At 39.8% G+C, this 14,712-nt stretch overlaps 1 protein-coding gene across 1 annotated transcript in view; it reads right to left on the reverse strand.

Annotated features, from left to right (window-relative positions):
• Window positions 1-415: 415 nt before the first annotated feature.
• The window catches only part of kpna2 (karyopherin alpha 2 (RAG cohort 1, importin alpha 1)), a 21,206-nt gene continuing 6,909 nt past the window's right edge, over window positions 416-14,712 (reverse strand). The window contains exons 3-6 of the mRNA XM_010768835.1: window positions 2,101-2,334; window positions 1,732-1,914; window positions 738-887; window positions 416-653 (exon numbers count right to left, since the gene is read on the reverse strand). Coding sequence (XP_010767137.1) covers window positions 561-653; window positions 738-887; window positions 1,732-1,914; window positions 2,101-2,334 — 660 coding nt within the window. The 3' untranslated portion in view covers window positions 416-560. The remainder of the gene's footprint in view (window positions 654-737; window positions 888-1,731; window positions 1,915-2,100; window positions 2,335-14,712) is intronic.

Consider the following 14,712-nt stretch of genomic DNA (forward strand, 5'->3'; position numbering starts at 1 on the left):
ATTTCCCCATAACGATGTTGCTTAGCAACCGGCGTAAACGGAGCTCAGCGCGCTATCAAGCAGTGAGCGTGCGATGTCCTGTTCAGATGACGTCAAACCCAACGGGATGCCATAAATAAACTACACAGAATCACACTACACACCTACGCAATGATTACATTCAGGCAGACTGTAGAATACAACCTCTCTGGATATACTTATTGGAAACAAGCTACAAAATGTAAACACCTTGGAAAATGCTCTTTAATAGCCTTAATTTTCACTAAATTGATTTATCAACTTTTAATACTTTAAGACCCCGCAGACCCCCTGAAGAATCAAAATATTAAAATGAAATAATAATATGTAAACCCAAGTAAAAGAAAATATATAGAATGAATACAAAAGTCAGTAAACACAAACCAAAAACCCTTGCTAGTGGTACAAACAACTTTATTTACAGTCATGTTTTGTCACATTAAAACAGTATGTACAACACATACAGGAACCTCCACAGATGGAGACAAACAGGAGAGGAGGGTACAGTAAAGTGTAGAGAAGAAGTGGAAATCAGAAAGTCTCTAGAAGTTGAAACTTGTGCTTTGGTTTTCACTGATCTGGAACGCATAGCCGTCATCGGTCACTTCGGGAACCACAGACTGAACCACCTCGTCCTTTAACAACAGAAACATCAAGTTAAGACGAGTCATAGGTTTAAAAAAAGGTCAGTTTAAAATCAGTTTGAAGAAGAGACGTACCTCGTCAGAGAAGTATTTCTCGATCAGGTTGAGGGAAGCTTTGTAGACCATCTCGTTCTCGTGATTCTGCAGAGCTTCGATCTTGTCGAGTCCTCCGCACTCTTCGACCATCAGACTCAGCTTATCGGACTCGCCGATTTTATCCCCAGCCTGGAAGGAAAACATGCATAAACGTTACTTCAGAGCCACGATGTTGCAGGAAGGACTCCTAAAACCCGGAAATTAGTTGTCATTTTTAGTTTAGTTGAATGTATTTTTGGTTGTCATCCTATAATGTCAGTAGTTAACACAAGCTGAAGAGATTTTTAAAAATTCTACCAAAGAATGTCCGTAAATACTACCCTACTGGTGAATTAAAAAACGGCGGCAACGTGTTTAAATGAGACGCCTAAACGCCATCACGCCCAACATTAGCCTCCTTTAGCTTAGCGGTGGTGACGTGAAGTCATGTGACCGTGCTGTAGTTCCTTTATAGCCCAACATTAGCCACCTTTAGCTTAGCGGTGGTGACGTGAAGTCATGTGACCGTGCTGTAGTTCCTTTATAGCCCAACATTAGCCTCCTTTAGCTTAGCAGTGGTGACGTGAAGTCATGTGACCGTGCTGTAGTTCCTTTATAGCCCAACATTAGCCTCCTTTAGCTTAGCGGTGGTGACGTGAAGTCATGTGACCGTGCTGTAGTTCCTTTATAGCCCAACATTAGCCACCTTTAGCTTAGCGGTGGTGACGTGAAGTCATGTGACCGTGCTGTAGTTCCTTTATAGCTTAACGTTAGCTTTTTACTTCAGAAATATTAAAGTGGTGTTAATATGTGGAGATGATCCTGCTGAACAAAACGTGTAAGTATCATAAACGTTTGTTACAGAGATTATTTTCTGACATAATCCAAAATCCCAGGGAGAAATCCCATTGGACCAGGAGATGCTGCCTTCAGGGTCAGTTCAGATCCCACTCTATAGATCTTTTAAAGACTGTTGTGTTTCGGAAACACTCACCATGAAGATGTTGGTGATGGCATCCAGGATGACGAGGACGATCTTGCTGTCCTTGGAGGAGAGGAGGTTCAGCAGCGGCTCCAGGATGTTGGCTTGCACCAGGTAGACCACCTGCTGCACGGACCCCCCGCTGGTGAAGTTCGTGATGGCCCACACCGCCTCCTTCTGGGTTTTATAGTCACCCTGCAGAGAAAAGAGATGGAGATGATGAGCCATATGGTTATCACTAGCTATGTGCATATGACAATTGCAATCTTGAACTTCGGTTTTATGCTTCTTTATCATATTTAAAAAAAACAATAGGGCAGCAGGTAGCTCAGTCTGAAGCAACCAATAACGAGCTTAATAAAAACCCTTAACTAAACGTACCCGGAGCAGCACGTCCACCAGCAGGGGCACGAGCCCGGCGTCGATGACCTCCTGGATCTGGCAGTCCCTGCCGGCCGTCACGTTGGACAGCGTCCAGGCCGCCTCCTTCTGGATGTTGGCCTTCTTGTGGCGCAGCAGAGCGGGGAACATGGCGAGGGCTCCGGAGTCCAGCACCGCCTGCGTCTGCTCGTCTGTCCCCGTCACGATGTTCCCCAGGGCTCGCAGCGCGGGGGTCTGAGGGGGGAGAGGACAGTCAATGTATCATTATGATGATCGTCATATTTTCTGACTTAAAATAAAATAAAAATCATAATTCTGAACTTTTATCTCGTTCACATTTAAAAATCTCACAATCAGTTTTTCTTTAAAGATCTATCTATCTAGAGGCGAAGTCCCTCCCCTTCCGGTGGACCTCCATGGGACCTTATTTCAGATAAATTATGTATTGAAGTCAATGGAGAGAGAAAATTCATCTTTCAATCCTGTTTGAATTGTGCCACGAATTACACATATGATGTTTGTCAATTTAAAAGATAATTTTGCAAGTCAAGAAAAAAAAAGTGTCGTAAAACTGTGAAGTTACTTTTTTTTGTAAAAAAAAAAGGGGTTTGTTTTTCTTGTGTGTTACCAGCCATTGTTAACCAATCAGAAGTGGCCCATGATGGACAGATTGATCCAATCACTTGAAATACTTTTCCAAATGGCTTCCAATGGAGCTCTCCTAGATGGTTTGGTGAAACCATCTGAGTCAGGTTAGTAATGCTCCATCACATGTTTCTATTACAGGGTGAGTCTTAAACTGAAGCTTGACTTTAAAGCAACCCAACGTAAGCTTCATGTAAGTTTAGTTCTTTCACTCGTAGCTCGGGCTGCGGGGGCGCAATATCTGTCAGAAAAATCACAATTAGATTATTTCCCCAAATCGTGCNAACTGCATGGGGGGGCAATCCACCAGGCTCAGGAAGGACACGAACCTCGGGATGAGACCCGCGCTGATCAGCTGGTTGATCGGGGGGTTCTTCTCCCGGGAGAGGAGCTTCCTGTGAGGAGAGAGGAGAGGAGAGTTAGAGGAGAGGAGGAGGCGAGTTAGAGGAGAGGCGAGTTAGAGGAGAGGAGCTTCCTGTGAGGAGAGAGGAGAGGAGAGGCGAGTTAGAGGAGAGGAGGAGGCGAGTTAGAGGAGAGGAGGAGGTGAGTTAGAGAGGAGGGAGGAGTTAGAGGAGAGGAGGGAGGAGTTAGAGGAGAGGAGGTGAGTGAGAGGAGAGGAGGTGAGTTGAGTTAGAGGAGAGGAGGTGAGTGAGAGGAGGTGAGTTGAGTTAGAGGAGGTGAGTGAGAGGAGAGGAGAGGAGTTAGAGGAGAGGAGTTAGAGGAGAGGAGTTAGAGGAGAGGAGTTAGAGGAGAGGAGTTAGAGGAGAGGAGGTGAGTGAGAGGAGAGTGAGAAGAGATGAGGTGAGTGAGAGGGGAGGAGGGAGAGGAGGTGAGTTAGAGGAGAGGAGGTGAGTTAGAGGAGAGGAGGTGAGAGGAAAGGAGGTGAGTTAGAGGAGAGGAGGTGAGTTAGAGGAGAGGAGGTGAGTGAGAGGAGGTGAGTTAGAGGAGAGGAGGTGAGTGAGAGGAGGTGAGTTAGAGGAGAGGAGGTGAGTGAGAGGAGAGGAGGTGAGTGGAGAGGAGGTGAGTTAGAGGAGAGGAGGTGAGTGAGAGGAGAGGAGGTGAGTGAGAGGAGGTGAGTGAGAGGAGAGGAGGTGAGTGAGAGGAGAGGAGGTGAGTGAGAGGAGAGGAGGTGAGTGGAGGAGAGGAGGTGAGTGAGAGGAGAGGAGGTGAGTGGAGAGGAGAGGAGGTGAGTGAGAGGAGAGGAGGTGAGTGAGAGGAGAGGAGGTGAGTGGAGAGGAGGTGAGTTAGAGGAGAGGAGGTGAGTGGAGAGGAGAGGAGGTGAGTGAGAGGAGAGGAGGTGATTGAGTGAGGTGAGGTGAGTGAGAGGAGAGGAGGTGAGTGAGAGGAGAGGAGGTGAGTGAGAGGAGAGGAGGTGAGTGAGAGGAGAGGAGGTGAGTGAGAGGAGAGGAGGTGAGTGAGAGGAGAGGAGGTGAGTGAGAGGAGAGGAGGTGAGTGGAGAGGAGGTGAGTGAGAGGAGAGGAGGTGAGTGAGAGGAGGTGAGTGGAGAGGAGGTGAGTGAGAGGAGAGGAGGTGAGACTGTCAGACTTGATCACTATGGGGGAGTTCACACACTTCTCAGGTAGAAACAAAAGCCAAAGTAAAAAGAGAGGTCTTCAGTCGTTTTAAAAGAAGCTTCTGCAGAGCGGGTGTCAACAAGGAGAGAGTTCCACAGTGTACCTTGAACGCTCACCTTTATTTATATATAATAATAATAATGATAAATGTGTTTGTTGTTACCGTGCTGCCTGAGTGGCCTGCAGCTGAGTCTCTGCGTCTCCACTGTTCACTCCAGTGAGGATCTCCTCCACCGTCCACTGTCTGAACGCCTGGCAGGAGGACAATACAGGGAAGATCAAAACCAACAACAACAACTCTTTCTCCTAACCCCTAGCAGCTACATTGTCTAGAAACATGATAGATACAGCCAACAACAAAGAGGGTATGTGAACATGAACGCCTCCAAGTTACAATCCCATGTAATGTTACTTATCATTATCTAATTTGTTTCTTGGTCACATGAATACATTAGGCTGCAGTGATGTAGATACAGCTGACACAAGTAGGCGGTTGAGAATTTGATAAAACGTACATGTAATAAAAAGTATTTATGGAGGTCTATGTATTTCTACGACATAAATCCCCAGCCTATTTTAATTTAACAACTTTTAGAAGAATATATATTTGTTAGAATAGATTATAATGCCGTTCACCCCATGCTAATACAATAGCATTTTATCAGTGAAGCACAATATCCCTATCCCTCTGTTTAACGTTATCAAACCATAAGTTTCCATTTTATCAGATTGATTCTAATCAGCAGAAGAAAGTAGGCAACCATTTTGAATAGGACTGCTGAAAATGTTGATTAAATAAAAAAACACATATAGGGAGTTTCACAAAGACATGAATGCATATACAGTACATGCTAAAGTGATTTAAGGGTGGGGTCTGTGGTGTTAAAACCGACCCCTTACATTCCTCAACTAACAGATCTCAGATCAGAAGCACAGAGCAGAATACACTTCATTTTCAAAGATTAAACTACAAGAAAAGTTACATTATTGGCTTTTTATAACATTATAAATGCGGTTTTCTTGTATCCTCTGCATATAAAACCACATTTAAGTCGTGTAAAACCAGCTGGAACAATAGATTTAACGTTTCATTTGTTTTAAAATATGTTTTTAAAACGCTCACCTGACAGTTCTGGGTCCTCTCCTGAAGAGGGGAAGTGGCCTCGTCAGGAAACACTGCCACATTTCTCTTTTTGAACATCTGGTCATCTTTCTTCGCCTTTCGGAGCTCCACGTTCACCTCCACCCTCCTGCGTCGAAGCTCCTGCATTTACGGTCAATTGAAAGCCACATTTAAACTTCAAATATGTGGATTAAGAAGCTAAAATGTCGCAGAAATAAAACTCACATTGGCATCTTTGCCTTTGTTCTTGAATTTGTTCAGACGGTCGGCGTTCTCACATGACGGAGCAGACATGTTTGCAGGTGACAGGGAAGTTTAGCAGCAGTAAAAATTAAGTTTTAAGTGGTTTTTCCTGCAAAGAAATATAGGTTAAATCACTTTTAGCTGCCTCATGTCAAGCATATGGACGGATTGACACCAAAATAAACCCCTGACAGCCAGCTACAGTTGGTAATATCGTCAATAAACCACATAAAAGTATGCAAAACTGTATTTTTTCAAGGATAAAATGACATTTCTTTTAATAAAGCTTGATAAGTAGGAGACACGTTCTTACCTGGCTCTCGCTCGGAGGTTGTAATACTCGAAAAGTGCTGTACAGACCTTTAAATTACTGAAACTGAGCCCTCTGATTGGTCCGTTTGAGCAGAAGCATTCAGCCGCCTCTTCTCATTGGTCCGTTTGAAAAAATCTCGAAGCAAACAGGAAGTGTCGTAATGCGGGTATCGCGATATCTCCGTAGCGCGGCAGAATCAGACTTCATGGAAACTGATCCTGACTCGGTTTTTAACAGTCGTTCTGGTTTTTCATTGGATGCTTGTGACGGATGAGCTGATCCCAGATCTGTGGATTTCGGTCCTCATGGAATGACACTTATACATGGGACAAACCGTCCTAATAATCTATGGAAGACATTCTAGATAGAACAATGTCAATACTTTTTTGTACATTTACAATAGAAAACGACACGTTTCTTTGTTACTACTTAAGGTACCTCATGGTACACCTTTTTATCTAATAATTTCGATTTTTTTCATCACTTAACACTGACATTTTATCCCATAATTATGACTCTTTACTTCATAATTTCGATTAATCTCATAATTTCGATTTTTCTATCTCGTAATGATGACGTTAGATCTCATAATTGACCTTTTTATCTCCTCACTATCCCGTATTTATGACTATCTAATAATTTCAACCTCTTTTCATTTCAAAATCTTGTGACTTTGACTTTAAATCTTATATTTGATTTTTTATTTAATAGTTTTTACTTATTTTATAAATCTTTACGCAGTTCTCATCATTATGACAGTGTTTATTACTTTCTTTACCTCATAACTGCCACTTTAGATCTCATGATTGACTTTTTATCCCATAAATATGTGTCATTTTGACTCTTAATCTCATCATTTCTACCTTTTTTACTCGTTATGACTTTTGTATTTCATAATTTGGACATTTGTCTCATAACGCTGACTATATATATCTTTTTTTTTCTTCTCAAAAGCTCAGATTTTTGGGTACCGCTTTACAATAAGACTACCCTTATAAAGTGTTACGAATAGTTTGTAATTCATTTATTAATTAGGTTGTAAATAATTAATAAGCTTTTATAAGACGAGATAAAAAGGGCAACTGTGACCGGCTGCTTGCCAAATAGTGAGCCCACATTTATCTGTATTGCTAAGCCTTATTAGAAACGTAGTAACTCATTAACAAATGGTGATTTGTTTCACACTTTACAATAAGGCTCCCTTTTGGCAACTATAAATGTTACTAACTCATAAACAAATGGTCAAAAAGAGATGCCAAGAAGCATCAAGATGGAAGGGGGGCAGATGAAGAAAACGAAGTAAGCTAGGTAGCGAATATAAGGCTTAGTCATCTTGCCAAATAGTGAGCTCACATTTATCTGTAGGTTGCTAAGTCTTATATAGGCTACTTAGTTTACTTCGTCTCCTTCATCAGCCAGTATCTGTTGTCATGGTTCATACACTTTTTCACCAATGATTTTCATTGACTTCTCCATGACCTTTACCTAATTTTCCATGACCAAAACAATTACTCTTTCTCAGCGGCACCACTGAACATGGTTTATTTTAAAATGGAACAGCAAAATAAGGTCTGCATATGAAACATGTTGTGCCTATCTAAAACAGATCAAATAGGATTACTAGGTTCAAGCAACTCAAATCTCTCACCAGCAAAACACCTCGACAGTTAAATGCTATTTTACGTTTCATTATTATACGATACAGTATGTATTATCATTATAGTATTACTATTTCGGCGATTAGATAAAATATAAATTATATTTGATGCAACTTTAGTTACATTTCCAAAACTTTGGGAAAAAATATTGTTTTCCAGAACTTCTCCAGGGCCTGTCCAGGTTTTTAATGACAGTAAGAACCCTGTGTTGTTCACTGAGTTGATTCTTGCTAGTCTATGTTGCTAAGTAGCCAAGGCTTAGTCATCTTGCCAAATAGTGAGCCTGTGTTGATGTATGCAAACTATGTAAGGGTAGTCTTATTGTAAAGTGGTACAGATTTTTCTCAAATTGCTGTTTTTATCTCATGACTTTTCATGTGGATTTTTTGCCCAGATATATGCATTCATTAATTATAAGCAACAATCCCCCAAATTCAGACATTTTTTATTATTATAATCAAGTTTAAAAAACATTTTCACACATTAAGGAAGATATCAGTCTTTTATATTTTATTAAGTTCCATATACATCAATATTTCTCCAGATGTAATACAAAAAAAGAAAAAGAAATCAGGTGAAAATTGGACAATTATAGTCATTTTTTTTTTTTACAAACAGGGCAGAAACCTTCAGATTAATCAAGTCGTCCTTCTGAGTCAGTCGATCCATTTACAATAGCTTATAACTGTTCGATCAGTAGGTCGAAGACGTTAAACCTACTGCTGTCCAACCGTCTTTCTAAACAAAAAGTGGAAAAAAGGCTAATTTAGACACTTGATGCTCAGTAAAACTCAGCTATTGTTCGTCAATCTTCAAATTTCTCGTGGGAAATCTCGGATGGCCTTTTGTTAAACAAGAAAGACAAAGAATGAAAAGACTGAGATCCCAAAAAAAAAATAAACATGGAAATATGAGAGCTCCTTAAAGAGTCTTTTCTCCGAGGTAAACCGTCTTCTGAACGCTCCTCAGTTCAGTCCCACCGATGAACACAGGTCCAAAAAAAAGGTCCCTTTCAGAGCGTCAACGCAGACCCTGAACGCAGCACGAGAGTCCGTCACACAGTTCAGAAAAATAGCCGTTTTCCTGGCAAGTGCATTTTTTTTTGTTGTTTGAGAAATGTGCGCTGCTTTTTCTAAGAGACCGTGGAACACTGTAGCTTGTTGTTATGAGACCTACAGGATGCGGAGAGAGGGGAGAGTTGAGAGCCCTTCGTGATTTTTATATTTATTTCCGCGACAAACACAACACAGCAGATGCAGAAGCGGAGAATCCTGCGGGAGGAAACATCTGGGAATGCCTTTATTTAGGGAGGAAAGCTTCCAAACTGAGGTTGTGAAGCGCTTTGTATTTTCTTTAAAATAATACTATCTAAAAATGATTGGTTTAAAACATTCAAACATACAACCGCTGTACATGATAAAAAAGTATGTACATTCAAGATCTTAACAACCAGCTCAATCAAACTCAAAGGGGATGTAACATACAAAACTTCTCATAAATATCTCTATATAACAAAATACGCAGCTTTACATATGGTTTTTGTTTTATATCCCGTAAGGTGGACACATAATCTATTGAAGCTCAGAAAATAAATACAATAAATGCATTTCAAATCCTGATTAAGACGTGAGTTATTGTTGAGAAAAGGCCAGATTGGAGGAAATAATGAGAAGAAAAGGTCCCTTGATTGCATTTTCTGATTAAACTGATTATTATATTCCCAAAAATGTGAAATTGCCGGCGTTTACATGAAAGCACATTGGTGTGTTTGTGTGTGTGGTTTCCTTAAGTTATTGTTTTTATATATAGAGGCCAGCATCCAGTCCAGACTGCAGCTACTTTAAGAATCTGACAATCTGTAAGAAAAGAGAGAATGGGATGGCGTAAATCAAAAAGGCATGCAGCAAAGGTGAACACACACAAATGCAACGTGACACATGATACACACGATACACACACAATACACGGTACACACACGGTACACATGGTACACACACAATACACGGTACACACACAATACACGGTACACACACAATACACGGTACACACACAATACACGGTACACACACAATACACGGTACACACATCGGTGAAGACCTAATGGACAGAAAGGCTCCGACATATTTCGGTCCCATTTTATCTTTTATTGGACATTTAACTTGAAAATCTAATGTTTTTCTAAATATATTTTATTGCTTATTCTTAAACTAGCTTCTTATGTTAATGAACATTTTCCATGTATATCTTAATTATTGGACATTTTCTATTCTAAATTAATCTTTTATCGGAAATTCTTACTACATTTTATTTATATAAATATATACATATTTTTATTTTAAAGTTCTTATTTTCCTTAAAATTCTTATATTTATAAACATAATTTAATTGTATTTATTTTTAGACATTTTAACTTATTGTCTGATGTTTATATAAATATATTGTTTAGTCTTTATGGCGTATTTTTACTTTAATTGAATGTAGAATTAGAGGATGAAAGCCTCTTCAATGGTCACACATAGTGACATGTGCATTTAACCCCTTCTAGTACTAGGACTTCATGTTATTAAGTATAAAGAGAAATAAGTATTCTGAGTGTTATTATAATTATATTTTATTATCTGGGTTTGAAATCGGTCTAATGTCAGCTCTGTAGGTTTGAGCCGAGCAGCAGTGACTCCATATACTCTTTGATCTCCAGGTGGATCAACGTCCTGCGCATGCCGGTGGTAAACAAAGGGTTAAAAGTGAATGATGTCATGGAGGGAGAGAGACCCAGATGTTCAGCACATGTTTTTACCTGCTGGCTTTGAAGCCTTTGAGCTTCTGAACGAAGAAGGCCTCCAGCACCTCGGCACACTGGAAGAAGGGCGTGTCGTTGGGGTTGTAGTAGCGACAGTTATCGAAGATTTTGGTCACGTCCGCCACGATCTCCGTGAGCTTCTGGTAATGTCGCTTCTGCAGACGCGTCTCCATCGTGGAGAAGTCTACGAGGGGACGGAGATTTACGTGATTACATTTTCTAGATTATTCATAACGTGAAATGAACAGCATGGAGGTTTTCTTGTTATTTTGAGCATTTCATCCGGTCAGGAGAGGTTTGTTGCTTTGGACATTTGTTTTCCAGGTTTAAGGAACTCATGATAATGTCTGTGATCCAGTTCTTACCCATGGGCTCCTTGATGACGCGATAATAATCCGGAGCGTCGTGAGGATCCACCGGCTCCAGGAAAGGCCACGCCATTTTATGAGACTGTAGAAACAACAGAAAGATAACACACTTATAAGATGGAACACCAATGAAACCAAAACCTAGAAGGAGTAGACATTATTTGCCGAATTGACCTTGGATGAAATTGTATAAAGGATTTAAAAAAAGAGTTTTGATAAGCTCTTAAAAACAGTTAATATTAAAGGTCACCTATCATGCTATTTTTAGGCAATAGCATAGGTCTCAGATATATACAAATATATAAAAAACATGTCTATGAAGTGTTTTGCTCAAAATACCAAACAGATCACCCATTCTAGCCATGCCTCATATCCCTCTATTTCACTTCCTGTTTCTAAAGTGCTGATTCGGGGTATAAAGCTTTTTTTTTTTGACTGAAAACATTTCAATAAGAGGGGGCGGAGCTTATGCGGGACCCAGCAGCTACTGTCTAAACTAAATACTGCCGTGATGAAACGCCATATCATGGATTATCAAGGATTCTCTCTGAAACAGTATGGAGCTCAAAGGCTTTCTCTCTTGCCGGTTATACCACAAGGTGAGTTCCTTTTTACTTCCTGCTTCTTCACACACATGCTCTCCAGTACAGGTTAGCTCTGAGTGTTAGCGATGCTAATGTAAACACCGACCATATTACGTCCAAAACAGTCGGGCATTGTTTCTGATAGCAACGTTTCTGATAGGGCCGTGGGTCCACATTTCAGATATTACGTCATATCGGACGCAAATCTGGATCAGCTCCGTTGTTCCCCCGTTTTTAGAGATTTGGGCAGATTTGCGTCCGATATGACGTAATATCTGAAATGTGGACCCACGGCCCTATCAGAAACGTNTTTTCTCGGTTAATTCCTCACAACGTTATTTCTCGGCTACTTCATCTTTAACGTTGTTTATTCCGTTACATCATCTTAAGGTTGTTTCTCGGTTACTTCATCGTAACGTTGTTTTTCGGTTACTTCATCGTAACGTTGTTTTCTCGGTTACTTCCTCTTTTACGTTGTTTTCTCCGTTACTTCATCGTAACGTTGTTTTTCTCGGTTTCTTCCTCATAACGTTGTTTTCTTGGTTACTTCATCGCAACGTTGTTTTTCTGTTACTTCATCGTAACGTTGTTTTCTCGGTTACTTCATCGTAATGTTGTTTTCTCGGTTACTTCATCGTAACATTGTTTTCTCGGTTTCTTCCTCATAACGTTGTTTTCTCGGTTACTTCATCGTAACGTTGTTTTCTCGGTTACTTCCTCGTAACGTTGTTTTCTCGGTTACGTCCTCATAACGTTGTTTTCTTGGTTACTTCATCGTAACGTTGTTTTCTCGGTTACTTCCTCGTAACGTTGTTTTCTCGGTTACTTCATCGTAACGTTGTTTCTCGGCTACTTCCTCGTAACATTGTTTATTCCGTCGCTTACTCTTAACGTTGTTTTGGTCATTTCCTGTCATACTCTGTAAAGCACTTTGGGCTGCGTCAAGCATGAGAGGTGCTGTATAAATAAAGTGTATTATTATTATTATTATTTATAGTTACACATTCACTTGATCTTAATTCGTAAGCATAAAAAGAGGTACAAAATATTGTGATTCGTTGACAAAACAATCTCAACTTACTTATAATTTGTTTTATCTTCATTACCACTAATAGGCAACAGTTTTAGTAGTTGCACCGGCTCGTGAACACTTTATTAAATTCTGTGATTCATTTGTTTCCAGGCTCCTAAAACCCCGCTGCAGAAGAGCATGGACCTGCTGGGGAAGCAGCTGTCGCTCTACTCCTTCGGGATCATTGGTGTGTTTCTTTTTGAGTACCCAGTGTTTGAACCTTCATTTAAATATTAAATACAAACTGTAGTTCAATCTGCACTCGCTCACTTCAACTCCTTATGTTTATACAAATATCTTTATCTTTTATTGGACATTTTACTTTAACTTCTTAGGTTGATGTACATTTATTTATTTTATTGGACATTTTATTGGACATTTAATATAAATATTTTTATTTAATTTGATAATTTTTTTACACATTCTTTAAGTTTTTAATATTATATAATTGTGTTTATTTTATTTAATATTAATTTATTGCAAATTATTATCTTTTTACTTATATTCAGAATAAAATATATTTGTATTTATTTAGATCTTTTATTGGTAATTTTTACGTAAACTTCACATTTTTACATACTTTTTTTGTCCAATTAAATATATTTTATTGCACATTTTTTACTTCTTATGTTCGTATAAATACATTTTTATTTTATTTTCTTAATTAATCTTTTAATTTTGATTCTAAAGTGGATCTACAAAACCCAATTCCACCCGGGATAGAGCGCCTCCGCATTATAAATAATAGAGTAAATAATGTGTTGTGTGTAAAGTTGTTTTATATTGTGTGTGTAAAGTTGTTTTATATTGTGTGTGTAAAGTTGTTTTATATTGTGTGCAGGAGTGATCATGCTGGTGGGCTGGCTGCAGGGGAAGAAGCTCCTCGACATGTTCACCATCGGAGTCAGGTAGCTGGATCTCTACGTCAATATACTGTATATTCATAAAGACTCTATATTACACACAATGTGCCCAATTGTAATTTGTTTTGTATCTATTATGTTTCTGATCTTATTTTTACATCTTCATTTTTATTCTTAACTGTTAGAAAAATCAATCTTCTTCTCTGCTCTGATGATGTCACCCCAGTCTGCCCAGCAACAGGGTTACCGTGGTGACCTGTCAATGGGCGAGGCAGTTGGAGTTTTTGTCACTCAAGGGCACTTTTGGGCCAGATTTGTGCGTCGATTTGATATAATGAAGACCTCGAGATAACGCTGACTAACGTTGCTACTGAAATCATCTAAGATTATGTGAAAAGAGTGAATATTATGGGATTTAGAGCAGGTTTAAGATCTTTTTTTCAGGAGTTTTTAAAGCCCTTTACACTCTAGGGATGATGTCATCACTCTGAACATTCCGTCCCATTCACAGCCATTATAGAATCTGAAACACACTTAAACTGGGATTTTAGGAAAACCGTTCAATCTGTCAAAAAAACATTTCAGTCCAACAAAGTTGAGAGTGTGGAGAGATGTTTCAACTTTAAATCGTATTTCTCCGTTAAAGTATTGTGAAGCAGTATGACCTCAAAGTTGGATGATTTTGAGCTCAGTTTACGTCGATTTCCTATTCGTTGCTATGGGGAAACGTTTGCAGATTTGTTTTTTGCGATTTGTTTGAAAACACAGAGGGGAATCTCTTAGTACAAAGCCCACCATTACATATTGATTGTTCTCCTCTCCTTCAGTCTGGCGGTGGCGGCGATCCCTGAAGGTTTACCGATCGTGGTGACGGTGACGCTGGCGCTCGGTGTGATGCGCATGGTGAAGAAGAGAGCCATCATCAAAAAACTCCCCATCGTGGAGACTCTGGGTACGTTGATCAAGATGTGTGAGCGTCTTTTACTTCCTGTTGGCTGTATCGTTGTTTCCTCCGCTACTTCCTCGTAACGTTGTTTTCTCTTTTACTTCCTGTTGGCTGTAACGTTGTTTCCTCCGCTACTTCCTTGTAACGTTGTTTTCTCTGTTACTTCCTCGTAACGTTGTTTCTTCCGTTACTTCCTTGTAACGTTGTTTTCTCTTTTACTTCCTCGTAACGTTGTTTCTTCCGTTACATCCTCGTAACGTTGTTTCCTCCGTTAGTTCCTCTTAACGTTGTTTTCTCGGCTACTTCATCTTTAACGTTGTTTCTTCCGTTACTTCGTCGTAACGTTGTTATTTTCGTTACTTCCTCTTTTAAGTTGTTTTCTTGGTTACTTCATCGTAACATTGTTGTCTCGGCTATTCCTCG

Source organism: Notothenia coriiceps, unplaced genomic scaffold (assembly GCF_000735185.1).
Source record: "Notothenia coriiceps isolate Sejong01 unplaced genomic scaffold, NC01 NC01_scaffold00006103, whole genome shotgun sequence".
In the NCBI taxonomy this organism is placed as follows: domain Eukaryota; kingdom Metazoa; phylum Chordata; class Actinopteri; order Perciformes; family Nototheniidae; genus Notothenia; species Notothenia coriiceps.